Source organism: Crocuta crocuta, unplaced genomic scaffold, assembly GCF_008692635.1.
Source record: "Crocuta crocuta isolate KB4526 unplaced genomic scaffold, BGI_CrCroc_1.0 scaffold172, whole genome shotgun sequence".
In the NCBI taxonomy this organism is placed as follows: Eukaryota; Metazoa; Chordata; class Mammalia; order Carnivora; family Hyaenidae; genus Crocuta; species Crocuta crocuta.
This window is the reverse complement of record NW_027528872.1, coordinates 8,555,393-8,575,027: the sequence shown is the minus strand read 5'-3', so window position 1 is coordinate 8,575,027 and position 19,635 is coordinate 8,555,393. Positions and strand designations below refer to the sequence as shown.

Here is a 19,635-nt window from a genome sequence, read left to right as displayed (position 1 = left end):
TCCCTGCAGAAAGTCTTGTCAAATACCCAGAACCCCCACCCCTGGGTCACTGCTGTCAAACCAAGAAGGTGAGGTCACATCTTTCCAATCCCTCCTACCTCAAGTGTGTTTAGGTTTAATGATAAATTTTTTAAAACTAGCAACTAGTTAAGTGGTTCCAATGAGATACTATGTATTAAGAACTATATGACAATATTTTATCCCTATTTTGAAGATGAGACAACAAATCCTCAAAATACTGGGGCATGGCCAGTAGGTGAACTTTGACAGTCTGACTCTCAGGTGTGCCCTCAGAACCACTACATTACATGACTGACCAGGGTTAGGAAATCCCTCACCTTCCTTCAGTTTAGAGCTGTAATGCTATACTCTACTCTTTCTTGTTCACAGTTGCCCTGGGATAGAAATTAACTATTAAGAATAGAAAATGATAGACTGAGCTCAGACCCCTCTCCTCCCAGATCAAAACACATAATTTATCTTGCAGCCATTTCTACACTGAAGAACATGAGTTCCGATTGTTAATTTGCCTGACAGCTTAGCGATAAGGAAGGAGACGTGCCTTTTCCAGACCAGCAGATAACAGGACAATAAAGAGTTTTATTAGGATTACAGATCTCAGTGGCCTAATAATTAAGACAAAGACTCCCTCAAAACTACTTCCTCAGAGATTATTTCCCCAAAGGAATAAGAAATATTTGTTTATACCCTTGATATTGGTTGATTTGGCTTTTAGAGACAATTATTTCAACAAGCCTTTATCCAATACGATTAAAAGAAAATTCAATACAAATAAAGTAAAATTTCAAAAAATTTTCAAAACTGAAAAATATAATATTGGAAATAAAGAATTCATTAGGTTGGTTAATAGCAGAATGAGTGCAGCTAAAGGAAAGATCATTGAAAGGAAAACAGATCAATAGAAATAACCCATACTAAAATGCAGATTGACAATAATAATAATAAATAATAACAATAACAAATATAATTATAAAAGAAGAATCTTTAAGTCAATACTAAATTGTCCTACATATGTGTAATTAGAGTTTCAAAAGATGAGTTGAGTGAGAATTGGGGGAAATAAGTTTTTTCTTTTCAAATGTTTATTTAAATTGTAGTTAGTTAACATACAGTGCAATATAGATTCAGGAGTAGAATTTAGTGATACATCACTACATACAACACCCAGTGCTCATCATAGCAAGTACCCTCCTTCCTTAATCCCCATCACCCATTTGGCCCGTCCCACACCCACCTCCCTCCTTCAACCAGCAGTTTGTTCTCTATCACTAAGAGTCTCTTATGGTTTGTTTCCCTCTCTCTTTCTCCCCCTCCCTTATGTTCATCTGTTTTATGTCTTAAATTCCACATATCGGTGAAATCATATGTTATTTGTCTTTCTCTGACTGATTTATTTCACTTAGCATAATACACTCTAGCTCCATCCATGTTGTTGCAAATTGCAAGATATCATTCTTTTTGATGGCTGAGTGATATTCCATTATCTGTCTATCTATCTATCTATCTATCTATCTATCTATCTATCTATCTATCTATCTATTATGCCCTTTTTTTTAAATTTATTTTTATTTTTATTTTTTTAATGTTTTATTTATTTATTTTTTTTTAGGAGAGAGAGAGACAGCGTGAGCAGGGCAGGGTCAGAGAGAGAGGGAGTCACAGACTGAAACAGGCTCCAGGCTCTGAACTGGCAGTCATCACAGAGCCCGACGCGGGGCTCGAACCCACGAACCGCGAGATCATGACCCAAGCGAAAATCGGACGCTTAACCGACTAAGCCACCCAGGCGCCCCAATTATTATGCCCTTTTTTATCCTTTCATCAGTCAATGGATATTTGGGCTCTTTCCATAGTTTAGCTATTGTTGATAAGGCTGTGATAAAAATCAAGGAGCATATGCCCCTTCAAATGAGTACTTTTTTTCTTGAGGTGAATGTTTTATTTTTATTTTTTATAGTTTATTGTCAAGTTGGTTTCCATATAACACCCAGTGCTCATCTGAACAAGTGCCCTTCTCCACCCATTTTACCCTCTTCCCCACCCCCATCAACCCTCAGTTTGTTCTCAGTATTTAAGAGTCTTTTATGGTTTGCCTCCCTGCCTCTCCTTAACTATTTTTTCTTTTTCTTTTTTAATTTTTTTTAAATTTATTTCTAGGAAAGAGAGAGAGAGACAGCATGAGCAGAGGAGGGTCAGAGAGAGAGGGAGATACAGACTCTGAAATAGGCTCCAGGCTCTGAGCTGGCAGTCAGCACAGAGCCCGACGCGGGGCTCAAACCCACAAACCACGAGATCATGACCTAAGTGAAAGTCGGACGCTTAACCGACTAAGCCACCCAGGCGCCCCATCTCCTTAACTATTTTTTCACATCCCCTCCCCTATGGTCCTCTGTTAAGTTTCTCCTGTTCCACATATGAGTGAGAACATATGGTAACAAACTAACTTATTTCACTCAGGATAACACCCTCGGGTTCCATCCACATTGCTACAAATGACCAGATTTCATTCTTTCTCATTGCCATGTAGTATTCTGTTGTATAGATAAACCACATCTTGATCCATTCATCCGTTGATGGACACTTGAGCTCTTTCCATGATTTGGCTATTGCTGAAAATGCTGCTATGGCCATTGGGGTCCAGGTGCCCCTATGCACCAGCACTTCTGTATCCCTTGGGTAAATTCCTAGCAGTGCTATTGCTGGGTCATAGGGGAGTTCTATTGTTAATTTTTGAGGAACCTCCATACTGTTTTCCAGAGGGGCTGTACCAGTTTACATTCCCACCAACAGTGTAGGAGGGTGCCCGTTTCTCCACATCCTCGCCAGCATCTATAGCCTCCTGATTTATTCATTTTAGCCACTGACTGGCGTGAGGTGGTATCTCAGTGTGGTTTTGATTTGTATTTCCCCGATGAGAAGGGATGCTGAGCATCGTTTCATGTGTCTGTTGGCCATCTGGATGTCCTCTTTGGAGAAGTGTCTGTTCATGTCTTCTGCCCATTTCTTCATTGGATTATTTGTTTTTAAGGTGAGGAGTTTGGTGAGTTCCTTATATATTTTGGATACTAGCCCTTTATCTGATATGTCATTTGCAACTATCTTTTCCCATTCTGTCAGTTGTCTATTAGTTTTATTGATTGTTTCCTTTGCCATGCAGAAGCTTTTTACCATGATAAGGTCCCAATAGTTCATTTTTGCTCTTGAATCCCTTGCCTTTGGAGATGCGTCAAGTAAGAAATTGCTGCGGCTGAGGTCAAGGAGGTTGATTCCTGCTTTCTCCTCTAGGGTTTTGATGGTTTCTTGTCTCATGTTCAGGTCCTTTATCCATTTTTGGTTTATTTTTGTGTATGGTGTGAGAAAGTGGTCTAGTTTCATTCTTCTACATGTTGCTATCCAGTTCTCCCAGCACCATCTGTTAAAGAGGCTGTCTTCAAATCAATATTTTTGTATCCTTTGGATAAATACCTAGAAGTGCAATTGCTGGGTCATAGGGTAGTTCTATTTTTAGTTTCTTGAGGAACTGCTGTTCTCCAAAGTGGCTACATTAGTTTGCATTCCCACCGCCAAGAGTGCAAGAGGGTTCTCTTTTCTCCACATCCTCACCAACATCTATTGTTTCCTGTGTTGTTAATTTGAGTCAATCTGACAGATGTGAAGTGCTATCTCATTGTGGTTTTGATTTGTATTTCCCTCATGATGAGTCATGTTGAGCATCTTGTTCTGTGTCTGTTAGCCATCTGGATGCCTTCTTTGAAAAAAAATGTCTATTCATGTCTTCTGCCCATTTCTTTTATTTTTTTAATTTAATTAATTAATTAATTTTTAAATTTACATCCAAGTTAGCATATAGTGCAACAAATGATTTCAGGAATAGATTACAGTGATTCATCCCCTATGTATAACACCCAGTGCTCATCCCAACAAGTGTCATCTTTAATACCCCTAATCCATTTAGCCCATCCCTCCTCCCACAACCAACACTTCCAGCAGCCCTCTGTTCTCTATATTTAAGAGTCTCTTATGTTTTGTCTCCCTCCCTGTTTTTATATTATTTTTGCTTCCCTTCCTTCATGTTCATCTGTTTTATATCTTAAATTCTTCATATGAGTGAAGTCATATAATATTTGTCTAATTTTGCTTCGCATGTATACCCTCTAGTTCTATCCATGTAGTTACAAATGGCAAGATTTCATTCTTTTTGACTGCCAAATAATACTCCATTGTATATATACACCACATCTTCCACGTCTTCTTTATCCATTTATCCATTGATGGACATTTCCATACTTTGGCTATTGTTGATTTCTGCTGCTATAAGCATTGGGGTGTATGTGCCCCTTTGAAACAGCATACCTGTATCCCTTGGATAAATACCTAGTAGTGCAATTGCTGGGTCATAGAGTAGTTCTATTTTTAATTTTTTGAGGAACCCCTATACTGTCTTCCAGAGTGGCTGCACCAGTTTGCATTCCCAACTGCAGTGCAAAAGAGCTCCTCTTTGCATCCTCACCAACATCTGTTGTTGCCTAAGTTGTTCATTTTAGCCATTCTGACAGGTATGAGGTGGTATCTCATTGTGGGTTTGATTTGTATTTCCCTGAGATGAGTGATGCTGAGCATTTTTTCATGTGTCTACTCGCCATCTGAATGTCTTCTTTGGAGAAGTGTCTAGTCATGTCTTTTGCCCATTTCTTCACTGGATTATTTGCTTTTTTGTTGAGTTTGATAAGTTCTTTGTAGATTTTTGGATACTAACCCTTTATCTGATATGTCATTTGCAAATATCTTCTCCTATTCCATTGGCTGCCTTTTAGTTTTGCTGATTTTTTCCTTTGCAGTGCAGAAGGTTTCTATTTTGATGAGGTCTCAATAGTTCATTTTTGCTTTTGGTTCCCTTGCCTCTGGAGATGTGTTGAGTAAGAAGCTGCTGCAGCCAAGATCAAAGAGGATTTTGCCTGCCTTCTCCTCTAGGATTTTCATGGCTTCCTTTCTTACGTTTAGGTCTTTCATCTATTTTGAATTTATTTTTGTGTATGGTGTGAGAAATTGGTCCAGGTTCATTTTCATGCATGTCGCTGTCCAGTTTTCCCAGCACAACTTCCTGAAGAGACTCTTTATCCACTGGATATTTTTTCCTGCTTTGTCAAAGATTTATTGGCCATATGTTTGTGGGTCCATTTCTGGGTTCTCTATTCTGTTCCATTGATCTGAGGGTCTGTTTTCACGCCAGTACCATACTGTCTTGATAATTACAGCTTTGTAATACATCTTGAAGTCCAGGATTGTGATGCCTCCGACTTTGGTTTTCATTTACAAGATTGCTTTGGCTATTCAGGGCTTTTCTGGTTCCAAATAAATTTTAGGATTGTTTGTTCCAGCTCTGTGAAGAATGCTGGTGTTATTTTGATAAGAATTGCATTAAATATGTAGATTGCTTTGGGAAGTATTGATATCTTAACAATATTTAGTTTTCCTACCCAGGAACATGGAATATTTTTTCATTTTTTTTTTGTGTCTTATTCAATTTCTTTCATGAGCTTTCTATAGTTTTTAGTTTGTAGATTTTTCACCCCTTTGGTTAGGTTTATTCCTAGGTATTTTATGGTGTTTGGTGCAATTGTACATGGTTCGATTCCTTGATTTCTCTTTCTGTTGCTTCATTATTGGTGTCTATAAATGCAACCGATTTCTGTGCATTGATTTTATATCCTGTGCTTTGCTGAATTCATGAATTCATGCTAGCAGTTTTTTGGTGGAATATTTTGGGTTTTCCATATAGAGTATTATGTCATCTGTAAAGAGTGAAAGTGTGAATTCCTCCTGGCCAATTTGGATGCCTTTTATTTCTTTGTGTTGTTTGATTGCTGAGGCTAAGACTTCCAATAGTATGTTGAATACCAGTGGTGATAGTGGACATCCCTGTCTTGTTTCTGACCTTAGGGGGAAAGCTCTCAGTTTTTCCCCATTAAAGATGATATTAGCAGTGGGTCTTTCATATGTGGCTTTTATGATCTCGAGGTATGAGCCTTCCTTCTTGGGGAGGTTTATCAAGAAAGGATGCTGTAGTTTGTCAAATGTTTTCTCTGCATCTTTTGAGAGGATCATGTGGTTCTTGTCCTTTCTTTTATTCATATGATGAATCATACTGATTGTTTTGCAGATATTCAATCAGCCCTGCATCTCAGGTATAAATCCCACCTTGCCATGGTGAATACATTTTTTTAATGCATTGTTGGATCTGGTTGGCTAATAACTTGTTGAAGATTTTTAAAAAATTATTTCCTATTGCATTATTTATGCATTTCTTTTCTTTTAAAATTTTAATGTTTATTTTTTTAGAAGGAGAAAGACAGAACACAAGCGGGAGAGGGGCAGAGAGAGAGAAAGACAGACTCTGAAGCAGGCTCCAAGCTCTGAGCTGTCATCACAGAGCCCGATGCAGGGCTCAAACTCATGAACCACGAGATCATGATCTGAGCTGATGTCAGAAGCTTAAGTGACTGAGCCACCCAGGATCCCCTCTTGTTGAGGATTTTTGCATCCATGTTCATCAGGGAAATTGGTCTATAGTTCTCCTTTTTAGTGGGGTCTTTGGTTTCTCTGGTTTTGGAATCAAGGTAATGCTGGCTTTGTAGAAAAGAGTTTGGAAGCTTTCTTTCCATTTCTCTTTTTTGGAACAGCTTCAAAAGAATAGGTGTTAAAAAATGTTNGAAGAAGGGCGGAAATGGTGGGGGAAAGGGAGAGAGGCAAACCATGAGAGACTCTTGAATGCTGACAAAAACTGAGGACTGATGGATATGGGGGGGAGGAGGGATGGGCATGGAGGAGGACACTTGTGGGGATGAGCACTGAGTGTTATGTGGAAACTAATTTGACAATAAACTATTTGTTAAAAAAAAAAAATGTTTGGTAGAATTCCCCTGGAAAGCCATCTGGCCCTTGACTCTTGTTTTTTTGGAGAGATTTTTGATTACTAATTCAATTTCTTTACTGGTTATGGACCTGTTCAAATTTTCTATTTCTTCTTGTTTCAGTTTTAGTAGTTTATGTGTTTCTAAGAATTTGTCCATTTCTTCCAGAGTGCCCATTTTATTAGCATAGAATTGCTCATAATATTCTCTTATTATTTGTATTTCTGCTGTGTGGGTTATGATCTCTCCTCTTTCATTCTTCATTTTATTTATTTGGTTCCTTTCCTTTTTCTTTTTAATCAAACTGCCAAGGGTTTATCAATTTTGTTAATTCTTTCAAAGAACCAGCTCCTGGTTTCATTGATCTGTTTTACTGTTGGTTGGGTTTTGTTTTGTTTTGATAGCATTGGTTTCTGCTCTAATTTTTATTATTTCCTGTCTTCTGCTGGTTTGGGGCTTTATTTGCTGTTCTTTTTCCAGTTCTTTAAGATGTAAGGTTAGGTTGTATATCTGAAACTTTCTTCCTTCATTAGGAAGTCCTGGATTGCTGTCTGCTTCCTTCTTTTGACCACCTTTGCTGCATCCCACAGGCTTTAGGCTGTGGGGTTATCATTTTCATTGGCTTACATGTACTTTTTAATTTCCTCTTTAACTTCTTGGTTAACCCATTCATTCTTTAGTAGGACGGTCTTTAGTTTCCAAGTATTTGTTATCTTTCCACATTTTATCTTTTGCTTGATTTCAAGTTTCATAGCATTGTGTTCTGAACTATGCACGGTATGATCTCTATATTTTTGTAGTTGTTGAGGGCTGATTTGTGTCCTAGTATGTGATCTATTCTGCAAAATGTTGCATGTGCACTCGAGAAGAATGTGTATTCTGCTGCTTTAGGATGAAATGTTCTGAATATATCTTTTAAGTCCATCTGGTCCAGTGTGTCATTCAAAGCCATTGTTTCCTTGTTGATTTTCTGTTTAGATGATCTGTCCATTGCTGTAAGTGGGGTATGGAAGTCCCCTACTATTATGATATTGTTCTGAATGAGTTTCTTTATGTTTGTAATTAATTGATTTTTATATTTTGGTGTTTCATGTTTGGAGCATAAATGTTTACAATTGTTAGATCTTCTTGGTGGATAGACCCCTTAATTATGATATAATGCCCTTCTTCATCTCTTGTTACAGTCTTTATTTTGTTTATTTTTTAATGTTTTATTTATTTCTGAGAGAGAGAGACAGCGTGAGCAGGGGAGGGTCAGAAAGAAAGGGAGACACAGAATCTGAAACAGACTCCAGGCTCTGAGCTAGCTGTCAGTACAGAGCCTGACGCGGGACTCGAACCCACGAACCGTGAGATCATGACCTCAGCCGAAGTCGGACACTTAACCAACTGAGCCACCCAGGCTCCCCTCAGTCTTTATTTTAAAATCTAGATTGTCAGGGCACCTGGGTGGCTCAGTCGGTTAAGTGTGCAACTTCAGCTCAGGTCATGATCTCACAGTTTGTGAGTTCAAGCCCTGTGTTGGGTTCTGTGCTGACAGCTCATTGCCTTGAGCCTGCTTCAGATTCTGTATCTCCCTCCCTCTCTGCCCCTCCTCCACTTGCACTTTGTCTCCCTTTCAAAGATAAATAAACATTAAAAAAAGTTTTAAAAAGTTTAAATCTAGATTGTCTGATATAAGTATGGCTACTCTGGCTTTCTTTTGGCAACCATTAGCATGATAGATGGTTCTCCATCCCTTTACTTTCAATCTGCAGGTGGCTTTAGGTCTGAAATGGGTCTCTTGTAAACAGCATATAGATGGATCTTGTTTTCTTATCCATTCTGTTACCCTATGTCTTTTGATTGGAGCATTTAGTCCATTGACATTTAGAATGAGTACTGAAAGATGAATTGATTGCCATTATGTTGCCTGTAGAATTGGAATTTCCGTTGGTGTTCTCTGGTCCTTTCTAGTATTTGTTACTTTTGGTCTTTTGGGGTTTGTTGTTTGTTTGTTTGTTTTCATCTTATCTCCCCTCAGAGAGTCCCCATTAAAATTTCTTGCAGGGCTGTTTTGTTTTTGTGTCTCTGGGAAACTTTTAATCTCTTCTCCTATTTTGAATGACAGCCTTACTGGATAAAGAATTCTTAGCTGCATATTTTTCTGATTCAGCACATTGAATATATCCTGCCACTCCTTTCTGGCCTGCCAAGTTTCTGTGGCTACGTCTCCTGCAAACCTGATCTGCTTTCCCTTGTAGGGTAAGGACTCTTTTTTCCTTTGATGCTTTCATGATTTTTTTCCTGCCTGAGTATTTTGTGATTTTGACTCTAATATGCCCTGTTGATGGTCAGTTTTTGTTTAATCTAATGGGAGTTCTCTGTGCTTCCTGTATTTTGATATCTGTGTGTTTCTCCATGTTAGGAAAGTTTCTGCCGTGATTTGCTCAAATGAACCTTCTACCCCTTTTTTTCTCTCTTCATATTCTAGGTACCCTATGATTCTGATGTTATTCCTTTTTAATGAGTCACTAAGTTATCTAATTCTTATATTGTGCTCTTTTGCCTTAATATCCCTCTTTTTTTCCTGTTTCTTTACTCTCCATAAGTTTGTCCTCTATGTCGCTGATTCACAGGTCTGCTTCATCCATTCTAGTTGCCATGGTATCCATTCGCGATTTCAGCTCAGTTATAGTATTTTTTATTTTACCTAACTAGCTTTTACTTCTTTTATCTCTGCAGAAAGGGATTCTATGCTATTTTCACCCCCAGCTAGTATTCTTATTATCATGATTCTAAATTCTGGTTCAGACATCTCACTTGTATCTGTGTTGATTAAGTCCCTGGATATCATTTCCTCCTCTTCTTTCTTTTGGGATGAACTGCTTCATTTTGTCATTTTGAAGGAAGAAAAGGAATTGGTAAAGTAAAAAATAAATAAATAAAAATTTAAAACAACACACAAAAGTCAAATAAAGGATGTTAGATGCTAGGTGTGTTTTGGTCTGGTTGTTGAAAGAAGCTTGATAGATTAGAGAAAAAAGGGAAAGAAAAGAAAAGACAAAAGGGGAATAAAGGAAAACGTTTGAAAATTTGAAAAAAATGAATACAATAAGATAAAATAAAATGAAATGATGAAAGTAAAATAGAATATTTAAAAATTACAAGGAAAAAATTTACAAGGAAGTAAAAAACATAGTAGAAAAACTGAAAGGAAAATCTTTTTTATAAAAAAGGAAAATGAAAATAAATTTTTTCTCTTTCTATATTCAAGAATAAGAAAAAATAAAGAGAAAGAATTGAATAGAGGGACCAGAAAACAGACTGATATACAATTGAAATTACATCATTTCCCCTAGAAGTCAAACTATGAAGCTCTTTATAATCTATATACTAAGCAGGTAGAGAGACTTGTGGTGTTTCTCAAGAGCGCTGTTGGCCTAGTTGGGCGGGGCTTAGTGTAAAGGATCTGTTCTCCACTAGATTGAACTGTTTAGCTTACTGGGGTGGATTATTGTGGTGTGTGTAGGCATGTAAGTGCATGCACAGGAGGGTGAAAATGGCGACACCTAGCTACCCAGTCTCTAGTATCAGAACTCTGTGCTCTCCCTGACTGACAATCAAGCACCCCTCTTTTGTCTCTGGCTTCCATCTACTCCCCACTTCTACACTGTCCATGACCAAGCCATCAGGCTGCCAGGCAGCATCTCCCTTCTAAGTTTTATCTCAGACGGGGCTGTTTTTCCAAGCCCCTCACTTCTGAGGGATTGCAGCTTTGACCTGCTCAGATCCTCTGGGGGAGGGTCTCGCTGAGCAATGGTCAAGTGCTGGCCACACCCAGGAATGTTCACAGGACCTTGCTGCTCTGATGCCCAGATACCGTGGCTGGATGCCAGCCACCCCAGAAAAAGTTCACGCGATCTTGTAGCAGCAGTATTTCAGAAATTACACGAAATCACAGCACACATCTGGTGCCACGCTGCACCTTTAATGTCCTTGTTCCAACACCAGTGAATATGACTGTTCTCTGGGGACTGCTAGGACTTTGCCTGTGAGGAGGCCACACAGCCTCAACCAAATGTCTCCCAGCAGGGAAACCACCTCTCCCCGTGTGGCCTGAGAGCCCAAGGATCTCGCTGGGGATTTACCCTTCCCACCAGAGCTCTGCCAGGTATTGAGCTGTGGAGTTTCAGACTCTGTGCTCCCCCTGTTTATAGAGTCTTAATGTAATTTAAACCCTCTCCTTTCTCCTTTCTCCCTTTTTTATTCAGTCCCTTGTGGCTGTTTCCACTCTTCCTCTTTTCTCCAGCTGCTTTCTGGCGGGGGGGTGGGGGGGGTAGCCAGGAGGGAAGGATGTTTTTTTCCTATACTGTCCCCCTATTTCCATCCTCTCCCCACAAGCAAAAATGGCTCCCTGCCCTCCATGGCTTCTCTCCCCCAGTTCACATCTCCACGCCATGTACCTGCTGAATTCTGTGGTTCAAGTTGTACAGATTGTTACGTTAATCCTCAAATCAGTTTTTTAGGTGTGCAAGATAGTTTAGTGTTGATCTGGCTGCATTTCAGGGATGAGAGATGCAAAAATAACCTTCCATGCTGTTCTACCATCTTGTCCCCCTCCCCTCTTCTGTCCATTTCTTAATAGGATTATTGTTTTTTGGGTGTTGAGTTTGATTAAGTTCTTTGTACATTTTGGATACTAACCTTTTATCAGATATGTCATTTGCAAATATCTATTCCCATTCTGTAGGCTGACTTTTAGTTTTATTGATTGTTTTCTTCACTGTGCAGAACCTTTTATCTTGATGAAGCCCCAATAGTTCATTTTTGCTTTCGTTTCCCTTGCTTCCAGAGACATGTCTATTAAGAAGTTGCTCCAGCTGAGTTCTAAGAGGTTGTTGCCTGTTTTCTTCTCTAGGATTTTGGTGGTTTCCTGTCTCACATTTAGGTCTTTCACCCATTTTGAATTTATTTTTGCGGATAGTGCCAGGAAGTGGTACAGTTTCATTCTTCTGCATGTTGCTATCCAATTTTGCTAGCACCATTTGTTGAAAAGACTGTCTTTTTTTCCATTGGATATTCTTTCCTGCTTTGTCAAAGATGAGCTGACCATATAGTTCTGGGTCCATTTCTGGGCCCTCTATTCTACTCCATTGGGCTGTGTATATGTGTTTGTGCCAGTACTTACTTTATACATTATCCTTTCTTTATACTGTCTTGATGATTATAGTTTTGTAATATAGCTTGAAGTCTGGAATCATGATGCCTCCAGGTTTTCTTTGTTTTTTCAGGATTACTTTGGCTATTTAGGGTATTTTGTTGTCCCATACATATTTTAGAATTGTTTGTCCTAGGTCTGGGAAAAATGGTATTATTGTTTTGATAGTGATTGCATTGAATGTGTAGATTGCTTTGGGTAGTATAGACATTTTAACAATGTTTGTTATTCCAATCCATTGGCATGGAATATTGTTCCATTTCTTTGTGTTGTCTTGAAATTCTTTCTTTTTTTTTTTAATGTTTTTTATTTATTTCTAGGAGAGAGAGAGAGACAGCGTGAACAGGGGAGGGTCAGAGAGAGAGGGAGTCACAGACTGAAACAGATTCCAGGCTCTGAGCTGGCAGTCAGCACAGAGCCCGACGCGGGGCTCGAACCCACGAACCGCGAGATCATGACCTAAGCGAAAGTCGGACGCTTAACCGACTAAGCCACTCAGGCGCCCCTGTCTTGAAATTCTTTCATAAGTGTTCTATAGTTTTCAGAGCACAGAACTTTTACCTCCAAAGGCGTATTCCTAGGTATCTTATGGTTTTGTAAATGGGATCAATTCCTTGATTTCTCTTCCTGCTGCTTCATTATTGCTGTATATAAATACAACAGATTTCTGTATCTTGATTTTATATCATGAGACTTTGCTGAATTCATGTATTAGTTCTAGCAATTTTTTTTTGGTGGAGTCTTTTGGGTTTTCCACGTAGGGTATCATATCATCTACAAAGAGCAAAAGTTTGACTTCTTCCTTGCCAATTTGCATGACTTTAATTTCTTTTCATTGCCCATTTGCTGAGGCTATGACCTCCAGTACAATGTTGAACAACAGTGGTGAGAGTGGACATCACTATCCTTTTCCTGATCTTAGGGGGAAAGCTCTCAGTTGTTTTCCCATTGAGGATGATATTAGCTGTGGTTCCTTCGTATATGGCCTATTTGATGTTGAGGTTTGTTCCTTCTATCCCTTCTGTCTTGAGGGTTTTTATCAAGAAAGGATGCTGTATTTTGTCAAATGCTTTTTCTGCATCTATTGAGAGAATCATATGGTTTTTATCCTTTCTTTTGTTAACATGGTGTATCACATATATTAATTTGCATATAATGAACCCGTCTTGCATCCCTGGAATAAATTCCACTTGATCATGATGAATAATTCTTTTAATGCACTGTTGAATTCAACTTGCTAGTATCTTGTTGAGAATTTTTATGTCGATGTTCATCAGGGATATTGGTCTGTAATTCTCCTTTTTTGTGGGATTTTTGTCTGGTTTTGGAATTAAAGTAATGCTGGGCTCATAGAATGAGTTTTGAAGTTTTTCCATCCATTTCTTTTTTTGGGGAACAGTTTCAAAAGAATACGTATTAACTCTTCTTTAACTGTTTGATGGAATTCCCCTGGGAAGCCATCCATCCATGGACTTCTGTTTGTTGGGAAATTTTTGATTACTGAGTCAATTTCGTTACTTGTTATGGGTCTGCTCAAATTTTCTATTTGTTTGAGTCATCATCTTATGGTTGTGGAATGGAACCCAGCATTGGGCTCCATGCCAAGCATGGAGCCTGCTTGGGATTCTCTCTCTCCCTCTCTTTCTGCCCCTACCCCACTCATATTCTCTCTCTCCATAAACAAACAAACAAACAAACAAACATTTGAAGCCTAACTGAGTATGCTTAATGAAGAATAATGATGAGTAGTAAACCTAATGGTGGTAACTAAGGATGTTGATGGTAATGACTGACGTGGTAGTGATGGTGGTGATGGTTCTGGTGGTGATTATGAGGTGTTTGGCTATAAAATATTTGAATGCTAGCATTAGACTCTAAGTCTCCCAAGTTGAAAATGACTCCAAATAAAAGGAAAGTTAACACACCTGGGAGACAAACCATGATTCTCAGCATAGGAACAAGCCAAGACTCTAATTGCTCCTTCAGCAAGGACTCCAGGGCCTGAAATGACTGCATCCCAGGAGGTTCTGCCCATGTGTTATATAAACAGACCCCCCCAGGGACCAATTTTTCATAACCCTGCTGGCCCCTTGGAATGCATGAAGAAATAGATACAAAACTGGACAGCTCTCTCATTATTGATGTTTATTTCCTAACTATTGGAACCAAGACATCCCATAACATTTCCAAGAGATTGTGGTTTTTTCTCATCACAGGTATTAATCAGGTTTAGCACAATGATATAAAAAAATACGTCTTCCATGGATTTCTGTTTCTAATTCAGGCTTTATTTTCTAAGCATTTGTTTACCTTCATCTCTAAGTGGTTTCTTCTTTATGTGCTGAGTTCTCATAGGCTACAGGCCCAAGCCTCTTCTGGTCTGGTAAAACTAGAGGTAATTGTAGCAACTGATACTAAATATATGGATCATGTTTGCCTATTTTATATTATTAGATGACTATGGGATTAAAAAATTAAATCAGTGCTATCTAGGATTTTCCAGTGCACACCACGTTGAATGGTATTTACTCTGCCTTGTTTTCTAGAGCACGTTGATTTCTGCTAATGGTATATTCAAGGTGGATTTTCTATTTGTCATATTGTTATAAGAAGTGAAAATGTGTACAAGGGGAAAAGGTAGGATTTTTAAAATTTTTTATTTCATGTTTATTTATTATTGAGAGAGATAGAAACACAGAGCGTGAGCATGGGAAGGGCAGACAGAGAGGGACACAGAGAATCAGAAGCAGGTTCCAGGCTCTGAGCTGTCAGCACAGATCCCTATGCAGGACTCGAACTCACAAACCCTGAGATCATGACCTGAGCTGAAGTCAGATGCTTAACCAACTGAGCCACCCAGGCACCCCAAGATTTTTTAAATCTATTATTATTATGTAGAATAAATTTGTTTTCTCCTTTATAATAAATGGAAAAAACTTAGCTACTTTTGAGACTAGTTATTGTGAACTTAAGTGCCATACCACCAATAACAACATAGGAAGTTGACAAACTAAATCAGATTTTTTTTTTGTCTTCACAGCACATCCTAAGGACTTAAAGACTCATATCTAAGAAAAGGAAATACGGTTAGTGCCCAGAGCTGTTATTATTATTATAGGAATCAAATGAAAAAAAGTATTATAAAGTATTTTTTAAAAGCTGGTTACAAAAAGTTTTTTAATACATTTAGGAGTGTCTGGGTGGTTCAGCCTGTTAAGCATCCAACTCTTGATTTCAGCTCAGATCATGATCTCAAGCTTTGTGAGTTCAAGCCCTGCATCAGGGCTCCTCCACGCTAACCGCAAGGAGCTTGCTTGGGATTCTCTCTTTCCACTCCTTCCTCTCTCTCTGCCCTTCCCCTGCATGCACACATGCACTGTCTCTTTCACACTCTCTCAAATAAATAAACTTAATTATAAATTATATATACAATACAAATATAAAAATATATATATATATATACACCCATGTAAATACATACATATAGAAAAATCTAGAAAGATAGTCACTGCCAGTATTAGTCCCTAAATAGTGGGGAAATATGATGCTTTTACTTTTCCTTATTTGCATTTCTGATTTTCTACAATGCATACATATTGCCTTTGTAATTTTTAAGTGCACCTGAAATTAGCAGTGAAATCTATCCTGCATCCCCAAAGATTCAATAAATTAAGTTTACTAAATAATGATAAAATGCTATCTAAAGATAAGCTATAGAAATCCAAGTACAGTTTAGTAGAAACAAAACAGATCATTGTCAGAAATCCTGGGTTTTAGGCCCAGTTCTTCATCTACTAACTGTATGATTTGGGATAACATTTAGAGTTTCAATTTATGAGAGAATGAAAACATAATATAACATTCTTCCTTTTTCATATGCTATGTACAAGCTAAGATATCAAGTGTAAAGCAGCTCAACCACCACATTGCATAGAACTGCAGGTGTGTGGGTGTACAAGCGTGCACATTGGGGCTAAAGGAAATGAGCTCATGATCAGGAGAGAACAGAGTTTGAGTTCTGAGTCACTGATAATTATTGGCAAGCTTTGAGAAAGTCACTAAGTGTCTGGCACTTCCATTTTCTCAATAGGAAAGTGGAAATAAAAATCCTACTCGGAACACATTTCTCCTCATACCCAAACTTGGAGAAGGAGTTAGTGAGATTGAACTTCAAAAAGCATTATATGAAAGTTAGTAATTATATGAAGAAGTAATCAAAAGAATAAAAATTTAAGTTTTTTAGACAAAGAGATGTATCTTAGAGATGGGATGTCTGTAAGCATCATATCCAGCAATGATGATCCATGCTTCTTAGGGACATGTCGACATTTTGAGTGTCATGCTATTAAGGAAATAATGAGACTTGGTTTGATGTTACAATCTGAACATCATCGTAACAATAACAGCTATTGAGCACTTATTCTGTTCTATATAATCTGCACCGTAGATCAATTAAATCTGAACATCTGTGGGTGGAGCCCAGGCATCAGTACTTTGTAAATGTTCCAGGTGATTACAGTACAGTCAATGTTGAGAACCACTGTCTTAGAGCCTCATGTCCAGTAAAAATCTAAGAACAAATTCCAGACACCTAATGACAACTCACTTTTATGAGAACTGAGTGCTTGAAAAAAATGTCTAAGTATGCATTTTTCCCATGTTATTTTTACAACCACCTTGGAAATTGATTTATTTAAAAAAATATTTTTTAATGTGTATTTAATTTTGAGAGAGAGAGAGAGAATGTACGTGGGGTGGGGGGTGTTTCAAACAGAGAGGGAGATACAGACTCCATGCAGGCTCCAGACTCTGAGCTGTCAGCATACAGCCTGAGGCGAGACTAGAATCCATGAATGGTGAGATAATGACCTGAGCTGAAGTTGGACACTTAACTGACTAAGCCACCCAAGCAACTGGTGGCTTAAATGCAAAGACTTCATCAGAAGAAAAGCTTCATTGCTGTGCAGTTTATAAACCAAGGAGCCACAGCACTGGGCTGCAAACCAAAGTAGCTCCGTCAGGGAAGGTTCAGGCTTGGAGTTAAATAGGCAAAACCCACAAGTTCTGTGCCCTCTGCAGAGATTGGTCAGATTCAGGTCCCAAATTACAAGTTTCAGGAGCAGGGTGACAAGCAGGATACACTATTTCTGGTCGTTTCACAGTGTGGCAGCTCCTGGGGAGCATGACAAAATATGTTGTGACAGTTCTTTTTTTTGGGGGGGGAGGGTTGGAGGTGTGGGTTTTTTTTCTTTTTTGTGAATTTTGCTGAATTTTGTGCAAGCTTGTCATCCCAGGCTGAGACATGGTCATTTGGCCTGATTAAAATGTTACTTTCTCTCCCTAGACATGAGGGAACTCATCTTGCCTGTTAGTAGTTGCTGTCTAATTATTGGGGTTCTTTGTTCTCATTTTCATCTTTCAGATACAGAAACTGACTTGTCACTCAATGATATGGCTGTAACTACCACACTACCCTGGCACTGTGTCAATTTGAAAAGGGTATCTGTGTGTTCACATTCAGAAACTATTTGGGAATTGCACAGATGACAAGGAAATTTTATTTCTGAAGCATGTCCAAGCACAAAATATGAAGTGTGCTGCTTTTTACCTATAGGATCGAGGTTCTCAGACCTGAGCATCTATCAGCATCATGTGGAGAGAGTGTTCAACCCAGATTGCTGGCCCCAATCCCAGAGTTTCTGACTGGTAGGTCCTGGGTGAGGCCTGAGAGCTGTGTCTCTAACATGATGCTGATGCTGCTGGTCCGAGGATTGCACTCTAAGAAACATTGCTGTAGGGTATTTGAGAAACATCAAAGTGGTAAAAGCTCCACATCTTGTCCCGTTTTCTTCTCATCCTCGTGAGCTTTGAAGCACCCAGTGCCTGGTCTTCCTCCCAGCCAACAGCAAGAGGAAGGGATGAGCCCAGGATCACCCAGCTGACCCCAAATGCTCAAAATCAGCTTTCCAAGAAGTCTAAGATGCAGGTTTTCATGGGCTCTTCTCTCCCATCCTCACAGGGCTCCCAATCACAGGAGAATGGCTGCTGAAAATCACTCTACAGTGACCGACTTTATTCTCAGGGGATTGACAAATCGGCCAGAGCTCCAGCTCCCTCTCTTCCTCCTCTTCCTTGGGATCTACTTGGTCACCGTCATAGGGAACCTGGGCATGTTCACACTGATTTGTCTGAATGCTCAGCTTCACACCCCCATGTACTACTTCCTCAGCAATCTGTCACTTGTGGATCTCTGCTACTCCTCTGTCATTACCCCTAAAATGCTGGTGAACTTTGTGTCAGAGAAGAATATCATCTCCTATGCGGGGTGCATGTCACAGCTCTACTTCTTTGTTGTGTTTGTCGTTGCAGAGTGTTACATGCTGACAGTGATGGCCTATGACCGCTGTGTCGCCATCTATACCCCTTTGCTCTACAATGTCATCATGTCTCCTCAAGTGTGCTCTTTACTGTTGGCTGTGGTCTATGCCATGGCGTTCATTGGCGCAACAATAGACACTGGCCTCATGTTAAAACTGTCCTACTGTGAGCGCCTCATCAGTCATTACTTCTGTGACATCGTGCCCCTCATGAAGCTCTCCTGCTCTAGCACCTATCATATTGAGATGACAGTCTTCTTTTTAGCGGGATTCAACATCGTAGTCACCAGCTTAACAGTCCTTGTTTCCTACGTCTTCATCCTCTCCAGCATCCTCCACATCAGCACCACAGAAGGCAGGTCCAAAGCCTTCAGCACCTGCAGCTCTCACCTTGCAGCTGTGGGAATGTTCTATGGATCTACTGCGTTCATGTACTTAAAACCCTCCACGGCCAGTTCTGTGGCCAAGGAGAATGTGGCCTCCGTGTTCTACACCACAGTGATCCCCATGCTGAACCCCCTGATCTACAGCTTGAGGAATAAGGAGGTAAAGGCTGCTGTGCAGAAAACACTAAGGAGAAAAATGTTTTGAGGTAAATGTTATTCTTTCTTGATTTTAAAATTAAGTCGTTATATAGAGGGAAGCCCTCTGAATGCTTGTCCAGCCATGATGGGAAGCAGTCCCTTGACTACATGGTTGGGTGAACACCTCCTCCCCTTCATCCCTCTTCCTTCCCTCCCTCTTTGGACTCTCATTTCTGTTTAAAATAAAATCATTTCAGGTTCTTGCTTTCTTTCACTTGATGTCCATTTTCTCTGTCCTGAACCCTTTGGTAAACATTTACTAAAAACATTAAACTTTCAGCATTGAGGGGCACCTTGGTGGCTCAGTCACTTAAGCTGAAATTCTTGGTTTCAGCTCAGATCATGATCTCACAGTTTCATGAGTTCAAGCCCTGCATCAGGCTCTGTACTAATAACATGGAGCCTACTTGGGATTCTCTCTCTTCCCTCTCTCCCCGCCCCTCCCCATTCACACTGTCTCTGTCTCTCTCAGAAATCAATGAGCTTTAAAATAAAATAAACCTTCAGCATTGAGTTTGAACATCATCCATTGTTTTGTTACC

The 19,635-nt window shown here is 39.3% G+C and overlaps 1 protein-coding gene across 1 annotated transcript; it reads left to right on the top strand.

The window, feature by feature from the left end:
* Window positions 1–18,155: 18,155 nt before the first annotated feature.
* Window positions 18,156–19,100, top strand: LOC144225327 (olfactory receptor 8A1). Its single transcript, XM_077756488.1, has one exon. The coding sequence runs from the start codon at window positions 18,171–18,173 to the stop codon at window positions 19,098–19,100; it is 930 nt and encodes a 309-aa protein (XP_077612614.1). The 5' UTR covers window positions 18,156–18,170.
* Window positions 19,101–19,635: the final 535 nt, after the last annotated feature.